Genomic DNA, 19,754 nt, shown 5'->3' with positions numbered 1-19,754 from the left:
ACACAGTCCTTCTCTAACCTCCCACACATTACTCCCAAACACTAGTTGTATTTCCAAGAATGCAAAATGCTTTTGCTGACCAATAGGCCTTTACATAGGCTATTTCAAGGTGGGCTACTTGCTCCTAATGCTCTATCTTTATACTTCTCATAGCTCAAGTCACACAGTGCTGCTGTTTGCTAGTCCACCTTTTTGAAGGTGTGTCTGTTTCTTATTTACTCCTGCATCTTGGTGCCTATTGTTGTGTTAGTCATGGAGTAGGCATCCAATAAAGATGTATTGAAAGAAAAAATGGATAAACAATATCCCTAAGGTTTCAGTTCTGAGCTCTGTGTAGCATGGGAAAGGCCTTCCTACCCAATCAAAAGCCTGCTATTTGGAATGAACCAAATTGAGTTGTATGGGCAATGGGTTTGGTCTTCTCACAGAATAAGTGGGTAGAGAGTTGGGCTTGAAATCCAGTTGTTCCTTGACTGTATTTTGAAAATGAGTTCTGTTGTCCTACTACTTGGATGGTTTAAAATGTTTCATAATAGCTATTATAGACATCTCTATGAATAAATGATAAATAGCTTAGGTTACTGTTTTGCTAGTGGCCATCTGTCCCATCCAGGCATAGTTAATGTGCAAAACATTGCTGGAAATTATCCAAAGAAGAAGGTTAGCAGTCTCTTTTTAGTTTTGAAATCTTTAACTGAGATGAATAAAAACCTGTGTTTATTAGCTTTGATGTAAACATCTGTTTGCTATTTCCACCTTATTGAAATAAATAATAGATTCTTTCCCACCAACCACAATGGGTTCAAGAGGATTATAAAAAGAATAGCATACATCTAGTTACTTCTGTAACTCTTGTAGATTTAAAAATATTTTTAGCTGAAGATTTATTAAAATGTATTAATTTCTTGAAGAATTGAGACATTTTTATTTTGTGAGTGACATGAAAAAAGGGTGAGAAGAAGTGTGAATTATGTTAAAAATTTCAGATTTTTAGGTATCATTTTAAAAACCTTTTGTGCAATAGCTATTTTCAAAAAAAAGAAAAAGAAAAATCCTTGTTTTGTTAATAATACTATCCAATAATATTTCTGATTTGCTTTTTTAAATGTCAAACTACAACTTTCTGAAAAACGAATGTATCCCAAATGCTTCCAGATTTTGTTTAGGACAATATCTGTCAGTGTTCTTGTTTCTGCAATTGTTATAATCAGCTTGGGGCTTGGGAAGCTAAATCTGCTTTCCATTTAAATAAAAATTAAAAATATTTGCATCTGAGGATGCTTTAAATTATGTCTGGGTTTTCAAGCTCCCAGTACCATCATGTGATACAACTTCAAATATAATGATCTGGTATTTTAGTTGTGGATTTATTTAAACTTTAACAAAATATAGCAATGTTAGACTTTGAGGACTCTTTTGAATGAATGAATTTGATACTGAAGTTGCTAACCACGGTTTCCACTAACTTGACAGTTTTCATTTGGAAGGGTGGCACATTTGAAGTTTGATTTATTTTGTTCTTAATTGTGAGCTATATTTTACTAGTGACTTTTGAGTTGAGTTGATCCAGACAGTTTCTGTGTTCAATGATGGACTCGGGAAGCAGAACTACTGTTTGATTTATACAGAGCTCGAGCAGAGCTGACTTCCATGTTTGGCTCAGCATTTCACAAGAGACATGGAAGGAACCCAGGAAGCACATTTAAGAAAGGCTTCTTGGCAGTAAAATGGTTTAGCAAAGATTGCCTCTCCTTCACATGAAGAGACTTTCTCACCATTAGAGGGGATGAAATTAATACATAGAATGCAAAGCAGTAGAGATGAGATTTTACTTAAAAAGATAATTTGGCACTATGGATTAAAAAATACTCTACTCTTATTTTAAACTTTCCTGCAAGATAATTTTTGAGAGCCATGAGCCCATTTGGTGCCCTAGCATGTTTGGTCTAATACATCCTCCTGGTTAATATTTAAACACAAAGTAATGGGCCATGGTGATTACAATTGCAACTAGCATTAAAAAATGTTAAAAAATTATGAAGTCTCATAGGCATGCATCAAATTAACAGGCCAGTCCAGAGTTTTGGAATAAAAGATTTTCATAATCTTTTAAAAATCTTTGAACACAGACAACAGTGTGGTGATTGCTGGGGGGGAGATTGGGCGGGAGGTGCAGGAGGGTATTGGGAGCATGAATGGTGATGGAGGGAGACTTGGCTTGGGGTGGTGAGCACTTATACAGTGTACAGATGATGAGTTGTAGAATTGTGCACCTGAAACCTCACAATTTTGTTAACTAGTGACACCCCAATAAATTCAATAAAAATGAAAAAATCTTAGAGCAAGATGTCACTTGCACTTATGATCAGATTTTCTCTGGGGTCTCTGAAGTGGTTAAAGTCTGGGCAAAGCATTAACTAGGAACTGTTCTGAGGTGTTGTAGTTAAAAGTCTTCCCATTTTGGAGATGTGATTTCAAGTATCACCATTTTTTAAGGACATTCCTAGCTCTGTTTAGTTTTGAAAATTTGTAGTAAGAGTATGTTTTACTATAATTTTTTTAATTGGGTTGCCAACATATATGCTATTGAAAGTAATATATTCACTGTATTAGTGTGATAGTGTCAAGTTGAAAATGTAAAAAAGAACCATTTATTATTTTTCAGGTATACATATGGAAAGCCAGTGAGAGGAGACGTAACACTTACATTTTTACCTTTATCTTTTTGGGGCATGAAGAAAAATATTACAAAAAAATTTAAGGTAACTTTTATAGATATAACTTGTAATGGGGAAAACTATTAAGTGTACTTTTTCTAGAAATAAAATTTGTGCTGAATTATCAAAAAAATTGAATGTAAGAAAAAAAGGGCTTTCTGGCGTTAGACAAATGAGAATTACCCTTATATAGTGGTTAGAATAGAATCGAAGCCATCATAGTGTTTGATGTTACTTAGTTTGAATTTTATTTCTAAAATTTAAATTGCTAAAGTGAAGAATAAAATTGTAAATTTTTAACAAAACAGATAAATGGATCTGCAAACTTCTCTTTTAATGATGAAGAGATGAAAAAGGTAATGGATTTTTCAGATCGGCTTTCTGAACACATGTCTCCATCTTCCCCTGGGCCAGTAGAAATTTTAGCCACAGTGACAGAATCACTTACAGGTTTGTGGACTTTGAAGTGAAGGTAAAGCTATTTATATGGTGAGCTCTACCACCTTTTTTAGTATAACTAGCATGTTTATTTGGGAAAATCACTGCTTTGGTAAAGATGCTGTTTAATGCTGAAATTGTCGTGACAGTTCAGTGGTCTAACTTGCAGAATGTTTTCATTGTGAAGGGGAAACTTATTTTCTATGGAAGTCTGTACTTCAGCCACATGTGAGGGATATTTGTAATCTTTTCCTGCCTGTTCTTTATTTCAGCCTGAAAACTACACATGGAAAGGCTTACCTTTTCAGCTGACCATCCTTTTTTTTAAATCACTTAACATCTGAATCACACCTGCTCCTAGACAGTTTTCTCTCTTAATAATAAAATAAAGGTTACTTACTTGGATCTTTCCGATCCTATGTCAACAGTTTTCACCAATCCCAAAAAGAGCAAAAGCCTGCTCTTTCAGTGGCCTTAATCTCCTGGTACATGTGTCAATCATGGGGATGCCAGTAATGGCACTTATTAGAAGGATCTGTAGAGGACACAGCAGCCACGGCACCCATGTGGGAATGTGGCTCCTGTGCCCTGATATCTTATTCCATGGGGAATTAGCTCAGATGGGGATAGTTGGTGGATAGAAGCTGTTGGTGGACTGTAACTTTTGCTTTCTAAATGATGCAATTCCCAAAACAGGTATCTCAAGAAATGCAAGCGCCAATGTATTTTTCAAGCAGTACGACCACACCATTGACTTTTTTGGTTACGCTGCTGTCTTGAAGCCATCACTCAACTTCACCGCCTCTGTAAGTTGGCTCATTCATTAGCGATCTCAGAGCATTAACGCCACCTTAATGAAACAAAATGCAAATAATATTTTCAGTGCTTTAAAAAATTTAACTGAAAAGTAGATATTTTTCCTATTTAGATATATGAAATATATAGAACTGTTTTCAAATGATCTTTGTCAATTTTTTCTGAAAAGGTAGTTCCAACAAAAATATCTTCCTCAAAATTCATTTAAATGATCTAACTTACATAAGCAATTTAAGTTAGATTTGGATTGCTACATTGAAACTTCTATGAAGTAGTTGAAGGAATTAGATGCTGGTCAAAATTATTTAATTTTAATTTGATTTTTGTAATGACTAATTTTAGTTCTAGCAAAGAGGTAGTCTTAAAAATTATCAGCAAATCTACCTGTGTTTTTTTAGAGAATATTGAACTAACACTTTTTTAGAAGATTTTATTTATATTTAGAGAGAGGGGAAGGGAAGAAGAAAGAGAGAGAGAGAAACATCAGTGTGTGGTTGCCTCTCTCACACCCCCCACTAGGGACCTGGCCCACAACCCAGGCATGTGCCCTGTCTGGGAATCAAACCAGTGACCCTTTGGTTCACAGGCCTGCTCTCAATCACTGAGCCACACCAGCTGGGGCCAAAGTAACATTTATTAATTGAGTGAATTTCGACAATGTGCAAGGCTTGGTGATGGATTGGGTTTGAGAGCTGAGAAATACGCAGTCCCTACCCTGGGTACACAGTGTTTGTGATGGTGACAGGAAAATATACACAACTAAAAATCGAGGCAGCATGTAACATCAGTGTCATGAATAAATTTCTATAGGGATTTAAAAAAGGGGTTGGCACCCTTTTTCTGCAAAGGGCTAGATAGTGAATATTTTCAACAATGTGGGCCATGTGCTCTGTGTCACAGCTACTGAACTCTGCCATCGTAGTGTGAAAGCAGCCACTGCCTCTTTGTAACTGAGTAAGGGTGGCTATGTTCCTGTAATTTTACTTATAAGGAGACTGGATTGGTTTCCTTACCTGTCATAGTTTGCTGACCTTTTGTTTAAAGAAAGGAGGCATCACTTCTTGTTGAATGGCTAGAGAAATTTAGATAGTTTTTAGTTTCAGTGATATTATAATTTAGACAGTTTGAAAAGGTAAGTAAATGATACCCAAAACCCAAAACCAAAAAAATGGTAACTTCCAAATGGGTAGAGTGAAACAGAGTTCAGAGGAAGAGTTAACTTTGGGATCAGGATGAGGGTCATTAAAGGGATGCCTTAGGGAAGGGGAGAATTTAAACTATTTGTTAAAAGATGGGTAGGATTTTAAGTGTTTGGGTGTGGGGGTGGGAGGTGGAGGGCAAGATGAGCTGGGACACAAGGTGAGAGCTCTCTGGCTGGGCTCTCTGGCTCATTCAGGGCTGTTTAATCTGGTGGATTTGTGGTGTTAGAAAAAATAGAATGGCGAGATGGTTACTCAGTTTTGGATGTACTGAATTTGAGATGACAGGGATATACAGGTAGAAATATCCTCCATGGTATTGGAAGTGTTGAGTATGAGCTCCAGAGTGAAGTGTGCGTGGCAACAGGAAGACAGAAGAACAGATAATTGATGATTTGGCCTTGACAGATCCCCACATGTAGGGGAGGGAAAGGGAACCAAGAAGGGAACTGAGAGGGCACAGAAAGAAGGGTACGAAGTGAAGGAGGTTGTGGAGCCACCGAAGGCAAGAGAAGCCATAATGTCAGGAAGGGAGCAGTCAGTGGTGTCGGATGTCTCCGAGGGAGACCACTTAATCTGGAAGTTAGGGTATCGCTGATAATTTTTGAGAGTTTGGTTTTCTAGGAATAGCATAGATGGAAACTGGACTTAACTGAACTCAAATCCTTTGAGTCTTTTGTTACCTGGTTTTAAAATGTTGTATTTTGACGATTAGGTGAAGGTGACTCGTTCTGATGGCAAGCAACTGACTCCTGAAGAAAGAATACATAACGTAGTCATAATGGTGACACAGAGAAACTCTACAGCGTATGAGGGCAGATGGACCAGCAGAAATCAGGAAGTAGAAGCTGTCCAGATGATAAATTATACTCTTCCTCAAAATGGAGTATTTAAGATTGAATTCCCAATCCTGGACAATTCCACTCAGCTACAGTTGAAGGTACCATCTGTCTTCCATCGTTATGTTACTGCAATAGCATCATAAAAATTGCAATTTTGTGGTAGCATTCAATCTGTTGGAGGTCAATGTGCACAAGAAGTGGACATGTTTCTATATCTACACATGGGGGAAAGTGTTAAAATTAATTTAATGATAGTGGCTGAGGGTTAGACTAAATCCTTCCCTGTATATTCATTTTGTAAAGCACAGTAAAATATAGCAATCTGAAAATATGATGGAGAAGCTCCCCAAACTTCCAGTCTAGGTTGATTTTCAATCATTTGAAATTATATTTTGGCAGGAGCTGAAATGAAAGAGTAATATGTAAATTTTTACACTTGTACCCTTTTTTGTTGAGCTCTTTGTTGTCTAAGACTCCCCAACCATTCCTGTTACCTTTCTTTTGGTGACTTGACCCTCCCACAGGTGTGGCCTCTTTGAGTTTTACTCTAACTGTTGGTGGGTCAAATGGGCTAATATGATTTCTTGCTTGTAAATGAACTCTGTGTCATGGAGAGAAGGAATGAAATCATTTTTTATATCATTCTCTCTTACAAGTGTTTTCTGATAATATATCTTTGTTTGTAAAATAAGTTAGGACTGCTTTTTTCCCTCTTAGATCATGATGATGAAGACCTTCTGTGTTTTGTAGATGTCACTTGGTTTAGAGTGTAAGCTATGAAATGTTGAAGATCCAGTGCCTGGGGGATGTGTTTTTCCTGCATGAAAAAAAGTAAAAGTGCATTTGCTTTTCAGTAATTATTCAGCAGGTAGCATCTTTTCTCAAGGTGTTGCTAAAAGTGAAAATTTATAGCTTTCTTTTCTTTCCTTATAGGCCTTTTTTCTTAATAGTGTGGGTAGCATGGCAGTTTATGGCATATTTAAGTCTCCTAGTAAAACATACATCCAGCTCAAAACAAGAGATGAACATATAAAGGTAATGCTTATAATAACCTGATAATTACAATATAATTATACTTTTCTGCCATTAATATGTGTATATTAATTAAGTTTTTTTTAATAGGTGGGATCACCTTTTGAGTTGGTGGTTAGAGGCAACAAGCAATTGAAGGAGTTAAGCTACATGGTAATCTGTTATAGAATCTAAATTTATGATCAATTATGGAATCATCTTAATTCTAACATGTCTAGATTAAACTTACTTTTTATAAGATTAAAAAAGGATTTATTAATTAATTAATTTTTATTTTTAAAAAGATCTTATTTACTTATTTTTAGAGAGAGGGGAAAGGAAGAAGAAAGAGAGGGAGATAAACACAATGGGTCGTTGCTCCTTGCATGCCCCTAATTGGGGACCTGGCTTGCAACTGAGGCATGTGTCCTGGCTGGGAGTTGAACCAGTGACCTTATGGTTCACAGACCTGCACTCAATCCACTCAGCTCTCCCTTGGCTGAGTTTTATTCTTTGCTCTGAGAAATCTCCCAATCTTGACCTTTTAGCTTTGCAAATGTGAGGCTAAGTTGTTTTCCAGAAAGGAGACGTTCCGGGAACAGCAGTTCCCTGAGCAGAACAACTTTGGGGACAACGGTGGGAAAGTGGGAGGTCACCGGAGAGCACTGCATCTGTCTTGGGAGAGAAGCAGAGATTGAAAGCTGATGGATTATTCTAGGGAATAATTTGGACATCAGCAGTAGTTCCAGGGCCCGGGTAACCATGTGAGGCCCTGAACTGAGGAGAAGCCATGCCCTCTGCTTTCAAGAGTGTTTCTCTGACAGTCTACAGAAGTGCTAATTTTAAATGGTTGTGTTCCATTGTATTTTCTAACTGGTATAGATTACTTTCTAACAATTTGCTAGGGCAGAACATTACAGACTGGGTGGCTTAGACAACAGAAATTTGTCTCACAAGTGGGGCTAGAACTTCTCACAGTTATGGAAGCTAAACATCTAAGGTCAAAATCTCAGCAGACTTGGTTTCTTCTGAGGCCTCTTTCCTTGGCTGGCAGATGGCTCCTGTGTCTGCACATGGCCTGTTGTATTGTCTGTGTTCTAATCTCCTCCTCTTCTTCTTTTTTTATTGTTGGCACCATTATAGATGTCCCCCCGCCCTCTTCCACCCAGCACTGCCATCCCTGCCTCCTCTGCCCTGACTGCCTTCACCACACTGTTGCCTGCATGGTGAACTAAGCTACACCAGCCAGGGTTAATTAATTTATTTTTAGAGGAGGGGGAGGGAGGAAGAAAGAGAGGGAGAGAAACATTGATCGGTTGCCTCTCACATGCCCTAACCAGGGACCAGCCTGCAGCCCAGGCATGTGTCCTGATGGGGAATCCAACTGGCAACCTTTTGCTTTGCCCAGCCAACTGAGCCACACCGGTCAGGACTAAACTTAGTAATTTTTAAATTTAGCCTCACACCTTTTCAGCCTGCCCTGTTTATACTGTAATCACAATATTTTGCCTTTTTTCTTTTCCTATATTTGCATTTCCAATTTAAGAGGGATAATTAAATGTTGCATTATGTTTAAAATTTAATACTTAAAATTTAAATTTTATTAGCTATGCCACATATCATTGTAGGAAATTATAAAATATAAGAAAAAAAGAAAATTGCCATATTCAGCCTTGTAGTTTTGATAATCTAGGTCTTCCAGTGCTGCTCTGTATTCCTTCCACTCAAAAATAGATTTTTTTGCCCTGGCTGGTGTGGCTTAGTTGGTTGGGCATCGTCCTGCAAACTGAAAGGCTGCCAGTTTGATCCTTGGTTAGGGTACATACCGGGTTGCAGGTTTGGTTCCCAGTGCAAGTGCAGGGCGTGTGCAAGAGGCAGCCCATCAATGTCTCTCTTGTTCTCTTTCTCTCTCCCTTTCTCTCTGTCTAGAATCAATAAAAGAAAAAAATAAAAGATATATTTTTTAAATTAAAAAATTTGTTTATTTTAAATTACAGTTGACATACAATATTACATAGTTTCAGGTGTGCAGCAGAGATTTGATTAGACATTTATATACCTTATGAAGTGATCATCATAAGTCTAGTATCCATCTGCCAGCACACATAGTTATCACAGTATTATTGACTGTATTTTCTGTGCTGTACTTTACATCCCTGTGGCTGTTTTCGTAACTGGCGGTTTGTACTTCTTAACCCCTTTCATCATTTTTGCCTCTCCCCTAGCCTCCTCACATCTGGCAACTGTCAGTTCGCTCTCTGTATCTGTGCATTTCTGTTTTGTTTTGTTTGTTCACTTGTTTTGCTCTTTAATTCCACATATACATGAAATCATGCAGTATTTGTCTTTCTCTGACTTATTCATTTAGCACAGTGCCCTCTAGGTCCATGCATGTTGTTGTTGCAGGTGGCAAGATGTCGTTCTTTTTATGGCTGAGTGATAGTTCACTGTGTGTAGGTACTACATCCTCTTTATTCACTTGTCTGTTGAAGGACAGTAGGTTGCTTCTACGTCCTGATTATTATAAATAATGCAAAAAATACATTCTTGATTGTGAAGCTACTACTATTGCTTCATCCTTCGTTGCCTTTCTGTTTCCCAGCCTCTATTCTCTGTGTCGGTCAGGGAGACTTTCTGGCATTCAAAATGACTTTGAAGTTGGTTTAAGTAAAAAACTTGTGTGTATAGTTAAAATTATGATGAACATAGCTGCAGTTGAAATTCTCTCTAGCTTTAGCATAAAATAAAACTTGACTACTATTTTTTTTCAGGTAGTATCCAGGGGACAGTTGGTGGCTGTAGGCCAGCAAAATGCAACAGCCTTCTCTTTAACACCAGAAAATTCTTGGGCTCCAACAGCCTGTATAATTGTATATTATATTGAAGATGATGGGGAAATTATAAATGATATTCTAAAAATTCCTGTTGAGCTTGTTTTTAAAAATAAGGTAAGACTTAAGGTAATGATGTTTAAAAGAAAGATGTATATTAGTAAAGTCTGAGAAATGTAATAATTCTTCAGAAAAGTATCATTAAACTAAACTGGTTACAAATTTATATTCTTTTCTAGAACTATAGTTTAACCTCTTCATATTTAGTTAATACATCTCTCTTCATATTTAGTTAATGCATCTGTATTTTTAGATGTGGCGTTCTTGGGCTCTGTGGGTCTTATTTGTAAGTTATGATTCTTGGCTTTAAGACTTCGACTCAAATCCATGAAGCATGTTCGGATTTCTCAAGTGGTGGAGTCCACATTGCTCTGGCATGAACTCCAGTGGCAACGTCGAATTAGCGTGGGGTTGATACTGGTGTGATAGCAGACTGAAGGGTGTTGGAGGGAGGCTGTCTGTAATGATTTGTGAAAGCAGAGCCAGGCTTTGGTTTATCCATTTCATCAGCCTGGAAACAAAGCCAGGGCAAATTTACAAAAAGCTGGGCTATGTTGTATGTGGAGATCTCTGTGTGGAGTCTGGTCTCCAAATACACCAGTGATTGTTATAGCCTAAGGTGTATAACTTGCATAGGGAAACCCTTTCGACCTTACTCTGAAAATTAACCTGATTGCAACAGTGCCAAGTAGAAGTAAATCACTTTATACATATTAAAATAAGCCATTGTTCTCACTAAAGCTGCTACCTCCCCTGAGGATGCAGGACACTGCTGTTTCCTTTCAGCACTGGCTGGGAGCTGAGTTGTGAGGGATGGACAAAGGGAAGAGGAAAGGTGGGGAAGTAAAGGGTAATTCAGATTTATGCCACTGTGAGAAGTTCCATCACTTGCAAACACTGTGGAAGTAAAGTTTTTTTTTAAAATTTCTTTTCCTAGAGAAGGCTTATGTATGATTTTAGAATGATCCCGGAGCAATGGCAAATAGAATTTTTTTGCTAGATTTTGAGTCATTGCTCTGTTATTGTTAATACATGTAAATAATGCTTTAACTAATAAAATAAATCAATTCTGTCTTCTCCCTTTCTTAGGTAAACCTCTTTTGGAGCAAGGCTGCAGCTGAACCAGCTGAGAAAGTCTCTCTTAGGGTCGCTGTGACCCAGCCCCACTCGATGGTAGGGGTTGTGGCTATTGACAAAAGCGTGAACCTGATGAACGCCCCAAATGATATTACAATGGAAAATGTGAGTTTAGCTTTTTTTCATTACAAAAATACGTGTTAAAGAGAAAAAAGGAACAATTGTATTACTTCTAATATCTAAAGGAAATTTCATTAGTTGCTCTTCAAGTATAAGCCAATAACCAGTAAAGCTTCCACATAAAAAGGATCCACATTCCAGTCCTTCTGTTGGAAAGAGGCTGATGTCAAGAGTCTTTGCTGTCTCATGTGAGAAATGCCACCTGGAGTTTCCCCTCATTTTCATACTGTATTTTAATTCAAGCCTCCACTGTCATCCAGAATTTATTTGCCTAATTCTGGGTGACATTGGAGAAGAAAGCTTTTGATAGTTTTGAAGTACCTTCTGTTTGGCCACATAATGGTTATAAATAATTATAGTCTTCATTGAATCAGGAATTTGTAGTGTATTTGAGAAAATGAGATCATTCAGAATCTGCAGAAAATTTCCAAAGCAAGAGTATATGAACATCAAGCGTTACATAAACTTATCACCTATTTATTAGTCCTTTCATTTTTATTTGTAAGTTCTTGATATATCCTTGTGTAGCATTGTCAATGGAAATCTAGATTGTATAATAACTGATGCCTGTTAATTGATTAAGTAGAGATTAACAACATGTCAGAAAGAAAGATATGGATGTTTAAGCTAATTTGGTCATCATGTTGTAAAATTAATCTTCTTGAGAAAAATTACTTTTTTCCAACCTATACAGGTAATTTTTCCCAATTCCTTAAAAACTTCTTGGTCGTATTTTTTTCTCTTTACTTTTCTAAAATTTACATTATTCTAAAACGTGTATAACATCCTGCATTTGATTTAACTGAATATGGTAATAGCTCTCAATTTACAGATGTGTAAATACATAAATAAAATTGTTTATAAATATATAAGAACAAATATATAAATATATTTATAAATATACATATTTATAAATATATTTTATTTTTATTTCCTATATATGTACACACGCACACACATATATACACTTCTACCTAATGCGCATGTTCTCTGTGTGTGTGTCTTTCTGTCTCTGTCTTTCTGTCTCCCTGTTTCTCTACATATTTATATTAAATGTTGTCAGATATTAAAATTGCTACCCCAGCTTTCTTTAGGATCATACCTGCCTGGCACATTTTCCCATCACTTTATTTTCAACCCTTTTGTGAGTTTTTGTTTTAAATATATCTTACCAATAGCACATATCTATATTTTGCATTTGTTTAATCTAATCTGATAGTCAATTTCTTTTAATAAGCCTATTTAACTCATTGATACATGTACAGTAATTCTTGTTCTAATTAGGATATTTCTGCTTATTTATTTTACATATGTTTAATTTTTAAATTTGCAATTACAGTTTTTATTTTATATTTAAAAATTTAGACTATTTTTTGTTTCTTTTAATTCTTTCCATGGGCAAGATCATATTTTGTTCTGCTGGTTTTGCAAGTTATACATACTATTTTTGTATCTATGATGGATGCCCTTAACTCAGGAACCACACTCATATTTATTATTCTTACTGCTTTCTTAAGGCTATTAAAATTTGTATCTTCGTTTAACAAGATAGGTGTTTTGGTGTGTTCTCATATTCTTGTACATTTTTTGGTCTCTGCTCCTGTCCCTACCTCCTCCCCACTTCTGGGCAGACCATGTTGATGTGGTGCAGAATTCCAATTCTGTGTTATGATTGAGTGCTTTTAAAATCTGTGCCTTCCCTTCATTATTTTTAGTTCTGGAAATTTATATCCATTATTTCTTCATGTATTTCCTCTTCTACATTTTAATTTTTCTCTTTTTCTGGGACTTCTATTATTTAGACATTGGCACTTCTACTTCCTCTGCATTGCTTAGCTTTCTGTTTTGTTTTCTGTCTCTTTGTCTTTTCTGTATTTCTTTGGGAGCTTTTTTTGTTTCAGCTCACTGATCATTTGTCAGGTGCAGCTGTCCTACTTTGATGTCTTATATTGGGTTCTTGATCTCAGCTATTATATTTGTAATATTTATTATTTTCCTTGGTTATCTTTTGTACTTATTTTATATTGCTGATATTTTCCCTCTCTCCTTATGTATATTTACTATGTATATTTTAAATGTTGAGCTGACTTTTTCAGTATTCTTCTTCACACGTTATGTTGTCTCATTGGATGTCTTTTATGGAAGTTATACTCTTTGAATGTCCAGTTGGTTTGGCAGCTACTCCGATGATGTCTGTTGGGGAGGCTAGATTGGAATTTACCCTGTTCCAATCTGTGTAAGTCTCATGAATTTAAAGCGAGGGGCAGGGTGAGCTGCAGGGACTAGAGAGCTACTCTTTTTTTTTTAAAATTTTATTTATTTATCTTTTTAGAGGGGAAGGGAAGGAGAGGGGAAAGAAATATCAATGTATGGTTGCATCTCGTGCATCCCCTGCAGGGAACTGGCCCCTGCCGGAAACTGGCCTGCAACCCAAGCATGTGCCCTGACTGGGAATCGAACCGCGATCATCTGCTTCGCAGGCCCGCGCTCAATCCACTGATGGAGAGCTACTCTTGATCCTCCCTGTGCGCCTGATTCCATTCAGTGTTTCTTTTGTAAGCTTTTAGGGGAAAGCAACACCAGGAAGAGCCAGTCTCTTGAGACTATGATCCAGCAGCGCTGAGGGTCTGAAGGAGAAGGGGAGGAAGAGAGTGAGTGCTTGCGGGCCAAGGGGTCTGTGCTCCTCCTGTTTTCCTCTCTTTCTCACACCAGACGGGCAGAGGTGCCGACCTAGTCTTGTCTTCCTGACACCTGCACAGGCAGTTTGGGCTGCCGCGGCTGCTGATGACTTTGACAGTGAAATTGCAAGGAATGATCTTGCTGAGGCAATCACCTAGGAGAAGCAAGAGCAGAACCTAAAAACCTTTCCTCCAGCCTTTTCCCCGACTGCTGCCTCTAGTGACTTTCAGCCATCCACTTCCTTCCAACACGACAATTCAAAATCTCCCTCACTCTTCCCAGGCTTTCCTCGTTTGGCACAACCAAGTTTTCTCCTGCTTCTGTTGTTTCTCCAGTTGGCTCAGGAGGAGGGAGTCAGTGGGCTGTGATAATGGACTATTTTGGCTTCTTCCCTTCTTGTTAAATTTGTAGGTGCTGCCGAGAGAGACTATTGAATGCCTTGGAATAAGTTAAGTATACTCGATCTTCCAGGATTAATTTTCAGACTCCAGCCTTCCCTTCATCAGCCTGTGCTGCAGCTTTGGCAGTGCCTTTTCACTGAGTCAGTGAGAAAAAAAGGATCCCTTCGTGAGACAGACACCGCTTCCTAGGTAGCTTCATCAGGTCATGCCTGAGCGTCAGCAGAAGGTGGTCTCGCACGTATTTGTGTTCTGTGGCAGAGTTTGAGTCGTGGAACCGAAACCTTTTCCTCTTTATGATGTCTGGCTCTGTCTCCACTGTCTGTATGTGGGCAAATCACTGTTTGCCTGCTTGTTGAGACAGTATGAAAGTTTGTTTTCTCGTTCTGTTGGTGCCTGTTCTAGCACGTGCTTGCTTGTGTGCTTACTGTGGATGCAGTAGTGGTTGTTAGCAGAGCAGAAGCAGTGGTTGTGGGTGTTTAATTTGAAACTTTGTTTTTTTTTAAACTTCTACTTATAATCTTTTATGATTTTTATTCATGCCTTTCTGTTAATTTGTCTGGTTAATGCTAATGTAGGTACAAAATAGTTACTGAAAGAGTATAATATCTTAACTTTTTCATTGTAGTAAAATATATGTACCATAAAAGTACAATTTTTTAAAAGCACAATTCCATGGCCTCAGTTGCATTCATAATGTTGTACAACCATCACCACTGTCTTTCCAAAATGTTGTAATCACTCCAAACAGAGGCTCTGTAACCACTAAGGAATAACTCACCATTCCTCCCTTTCCACAGCCCTTGGTAACCTCTAGTTACTTCTGTCTTTATGAATGTTCCTATTCTAGCTATTTCATGTAAGTAGAATCATTTAATATTTGTCCTTCTGTCTACCTTATTTCACTTAGCATAATGTTTTCAAGGTTCATCTATTTGTAGCTTGTATCAAAACTATTTCTGTGGCTGAGTAATATGCCATTGTATGTGTAAACCACATCTTGTTCATCCAGTCTTCTGTCGATGGATGCTTAACCTGTTTCTGCCCTTTGGTTGTTGTGACTAATGCTGCAGTGGACATTGGCATACAAGTATCTTTGAGTCTGTATTTTCAGGGTTTTTTGGGGGTATATGCATAGGAGTGTAATTGCTGGCCATATTCTGATTCTGTGTTTAACTTTTTTAGGAACTGCCAATTGTACTCACTCTTGCTAGCAAAGAGTTCTTCTCTTAAAAAATAACATTGCTAATGTGATATATGCAAATATCTCATTGAAAAATACTATCTCCTGGATGTTGTAATTTACATTGCTTTGATTATCAATGAGGTTGAACATTTTTCTGCTTATTAATAATTTGCATTTCATCTTTTGTGGATTTTCTCTTTGTGTTATTTAAAAACATTTTACTGATATTTTGCAGAACTTATTTCAACCATTGAATTTAGCTCAATTATCTCTGCCAAAAGTATTGGTCATTTTTAATGCTGACCTCTGTGTGTTGGTTTTGTCAACCAGTGACATTTAAATTCCTCCTGGGCAAAACTCAAGCCTGTACTTCCTAGGAACTCTCCATTGCTGAACAGAGTAAAAATAAGTTTAAATAATAAATATAATTCTGGCTGATTGAACAAGGCACTCACATATTTCTCTCTTTGTGTCATTTTCAAATTTGATAAGTATGTGAGCTATGTATTATCTAAGTTACATGTAGGAAATGTTGCAGAGGAAAGAACAGGTTGATATGAATGTATCCATTTCATATGTTTTATCTTCTGCTTAGGTGGTCCATGAATTGGAACTTTATAACACGGGATATTACTTAGGCATGTTTGTGAATTCTTTTGCAGTCTTTCAGGTATGTTGTGTTTAGTATGTAATTTGAAAAGATATGAGTATCTTTTACTGTTGCAAACACTTTTAGAATTAATGATATGAATTATGAAATGTAAACCTTTTATTAAATTCATTACTGAAGTGTAGAGTGCTGTACAAGTGTGATTTAAAATGGAAAGATAATCATCCTTCCAGTTTTAAAAGAAAATGGAAAAATTCACAATTGAGAAATTAATGGAATTGTCGTTATTGCCATTATATCACTTTCCTTGGCTTGTTACATTCATATGCGTGTCAGTTTCAGAGAGAGAGACCGAAAGAGAAAGAGAGGGAGAGAATGTGTACTCATCTACATACCTAGATACTCAAAAATGGGCAAGATTAAAAAGAAGGACTTTAATAGTTTGCGTAAAAACAAATGAGCAAGAGTGAGTTAGGAATATGGGAAACTTCTGTGACACTTTAGAGAACATTTAACTTTTAAGAGAAAATTTTTATTATTCTTTCTAGGAATGTGGCCTCTGGGTCTTGACGGACGCAAGCCTTATGCAGGATTACATCGACGGTGTTTGTAAGTAAAGCCTGGCAGTGTGGTTTTTTGTCTTTCTTTTCAGGCATTTAAAGTTACTTGCATTAGGTGTGAGTACTTTCTGGTTGTACATGGGCATTGTGATATTTATTTTCTGTTCTTTTAGCCTGAAAGCTTTAGAGTTTAATGTACTTGGAATTATACCTGGGCCATGACACAGAATCTTCAGCTGGGCTTCTCTCTAGATCTTTGCAATGAATGCTTTCCATTTGCTCTCTGTAATCTTTTGAGGTGGTTACATTTTTGCACATATTGGAAGATCCTGTGCTTCCAATTTGTATTGCAAATTGCAATGTTATTTTGGAGTTAGATAAAAGGAGTAACATGTTTTTGACACATTTTTTTCTCCAGCTTTTTGCTGTCTCCCTAGAACAGAGCCCAGATGCTGTGCAGTGTGTTGCTGTGCACAGAAACAGACATGCACGCACACTGGTCACCTCACCCCGAGTGCTTCCTGGCCGGGTCCCAGCTACACGTCCTGGTTCCTGGGTCGCTAAATGCAGTTGGCTATTCAGCTAATAATAAGTGTACTTTTAAGAGAAAGTCATAAAATGTTTTGCCTGAGGAAATGTATAAATGAGAATAGGTAATTCTAGAAGTTTTTCCTTTTTTATTTCAGGTAAAGTTATACTGTCACTTTGAAAGGCTTCAGAACTGTCTCAGTTTTGGTCCCCAAAGTCCCTATTTCTTTTAGTTCTCAGTTTCTCCATGCCAAGTTCTTTAGCACTGGGTTGGTTCTTGCCACATACCTGAACCTCTGTCCTTAAATTAAAAGGATAATTTTATAGTCTTTTTTTAAATCCTCACCAGAGGACACTTTTACTGATTTGAGAGGGTGTTGGGGGAAAGGGAGAGACACCGGTGTGAGAGAGAAACATAGATCAGGGCCCCGCAACTGGGGATGGAACCCGCGATGCTCCAACTCACTGAGCCACCCTGCCAGGGCTTGTTTGTAGTCTTAAAGATTTTATGGAGTCATTGTGATCTCTGTGTAGTAAAGACTTGTGGCACGTTTACCTTTCTTCATGTAATTAATATCCTAGACAACCTTCCGCACAGCCTACCTGTTTTTATTTTCTTTGTCAGTCTCGGCTTCCACCCATCTTAGTTCATCTTTACTTCATAGTTCCCGATGCCCCCTGTGCTACTCACTCTATTGTTAGTAATACCTACTGTATCCTTCAGCTTTCCCAAGAACTTTCTTCTGCCTCTTCACTCTGACAAAAGAAACCAGATACTCTTATGAGCATATTGTATCCCGGAAACTCTCTCAAGCGAAACATTTATTTATCTGCCTCCACGTCTGGATCAGGGTCAGTAGCTACATGGAATATTTTGGTGGCTACTTTTTAAAAAATACTTTAAGACCATTCATTGTTCAACAAGCCTCAGGTAAGAGTGTCTTAACTGAAGCTCAGAAATTTTAATTATAATTCCTGTAATCAAAGTTCAGGTCACCTACTTTCCCTGTCTATGTACTGATGCTCTCTATGTATTGATTTGAAGTCTTACTCTGTTGTCATCTGGGGGATTTGAATGTCCTTGTGGTCGATCCAGCTAATGTATGCTGTCCTGTGGTCACCACTGTGGAAACAGTAGTCACTCAAGGGCACATTGTCACCTGAGCACTGCTCTGCTCCTAACAGGGTGTTGTGAGGTTACACTCAAAAACATGGAAATACTTAGCATGTGTTTGGCACTTATAGTCTGCATTTACCTATTATCCCTCAGATCCAATTTGTTTATTCATTATTCAAAAGGTAGCAGTGATACTAATTGTATGCTTAGCATGTCTGAGGCAATGGAGCTTCCATCTTGGCCTCGTGGAGCAAAGCAGCCCAGTTGGAAGAGCGTGCTGGTGGGGGAGTGCAGCGTGGCATGGGCACACACGGGGGCCATCCAGCCAAAAGATACAGCAGAACTACCTCCCGGGACTATCCTTGCTCCCCTCTCCTCAGTTTCAGGCCCTTACCAGTGTCTCCCTGAGCATTGCTGCAGCTTCCTAACTAACAGCTTTGCCTCCTCCACTTCCCCGGCTCTAAACCACTGTTTGGTCTGAGGCCAGAGGTAGTGCATAGAAAACATGGGATGGAGCGTGTTTCTTATTTATTAAAAAACCTTCAATAGCTCATTATTGCTTAAAGCAGAGGTGTCAAACTCATTTTCAGCAGGGGCCACATCCGCCTCACAGTTGACTTCAAAGGGCTGAATGTTGTTTTAGGACTGTATGAATGTAACTACTCCTTAACAGTTAAGTGAGAGCTCGGCCCTGCGGCAGGGCAGAAACAAGGTGCTGGGCCAGATAAAACAAGGTGGAGGGTCAGATTCGGCCCGTGGGCCTTGTGTTTGCCACCTGTGGCTTAAAGGATGACATCCAAACCCTTCGGGGATATTCGATATTTTAAAATCTGGACCAAACTATTCTTTTTCCTCCCATTGTTTGACACTTATACCTAATACTCATACTGTGCATGTGCCTTTGTACTTAGCTTAATTTTTTACCCCCCCTGTATGGTATACATTTATTCTGGAGACTTAAGGAAAATGGAATGGCTGAAACAATGGGATGCCCCCCCCTGCCCCCACCCTACTCTTTTCATCATACTGATTCTGTGTAAAATCAACCCTTCTCTGTATAAGAGACATTTTACATCTGTCTGCTGTCACTCTTACCATGTTTGCTACCGTTTCTGTTTGTCTGCATCCTGCATAGCCTGTGAGTGGAGCTCATTGCATTCATCTTTGTGTCCTTGGTATCTGCTGTAGTGTTATTTTCTCGCATTTTATATTGAAATAATTTCAGATGTAGACGAGTTGCAGGCATGGAGGTAGGTGATCCAGAATCTGTGTGACAATATGGCTTTTTAGTAAGAATGAAGCTAGTAGCATTTTATGGCTATGGAGCCAATGGTATTCAGCATCAGAGAGCTACAAAAGGAGAAGAGCAAAATTGAAGGTAGCCGTAAAAATGTGATTTAACTGATGTTTTAGCAACTGACCTGTTAAGTAGTTTTTCAGGTTTTGGTCATAGGGACAGGGAACTGTTTTTTCCAGCTCTCTCTCAGCTGTCACTGGCCATGTGG

The 19,754-nt window shown here is 38.0% G+C and overlaps 1 protein-coding gene across 1 annotated transcript in view; it reads left to right on the top strand.

The window, feature by feature from the left end:
* Positions 1–19,754, top strand: part of CD109 (CD109 molecule) — a 119,838-nt gene that overhangs the window by 61,918 nt on the left and 38,166 nt on the right. The window contains exons 9-18 of the mRNA XM_037034310.1: positions 2,666–2,762; positions 3,026–3,167; positions 3,852–3,961; positions 5,886–6,110; positions 6,946–7,047; positions 7,135–7,197; positions 9,795–9,971; positions 11,004–11,156; positions 16,030–16,104; positions 16,593–16,653. Coding sequence (XP_036890205.1) covers positions 2,666–2,762; positions 3,026–3,167; positions 3,852–3,961; positions 5,886–6,110; positions 6,946–7,047; positions 7,135–7,197; positions 9,795–9,971; positions 11,004–11,156; positions 16,030–16,104; positions 16,593–16,653 — 1,205 coding nt within the window. The remainder of the gene's footprint in view (positions 1–2,665; positions 2,763–3,025; positions 3,168–3,851; positions 3,962–5,885; positions 6,111–6,945; positions 7,048–7,134; positions 7,198–9,794; positions 9,972–11,003; positions 11,157–16,029; positions 16,105–16,592; positions 16,654–19,754) is intronic.

This window comes from Sturnira hondurensis, unplaced genomic scaffold (genome assembly GCF_014824575.4).
Source record: "Sturnira hondurensis isolate 20B ecotype Veracruz unplaced genomic scaffold, ASM1482457v3 Scaffold0022136, whole genome shotgun sequence".
Lineage (NCBI taxonomy): Eukaryota > Metazoa > Chordata > Mammalia > Chiroptera > Phyllostomidae > Sturnira > Sturnira hondurensis.
The sequence above is the reverse complement of the archived record's forward strand: the minus strand, read 5'-3'. Positions and strand labels throughout refer to the sequence as shown.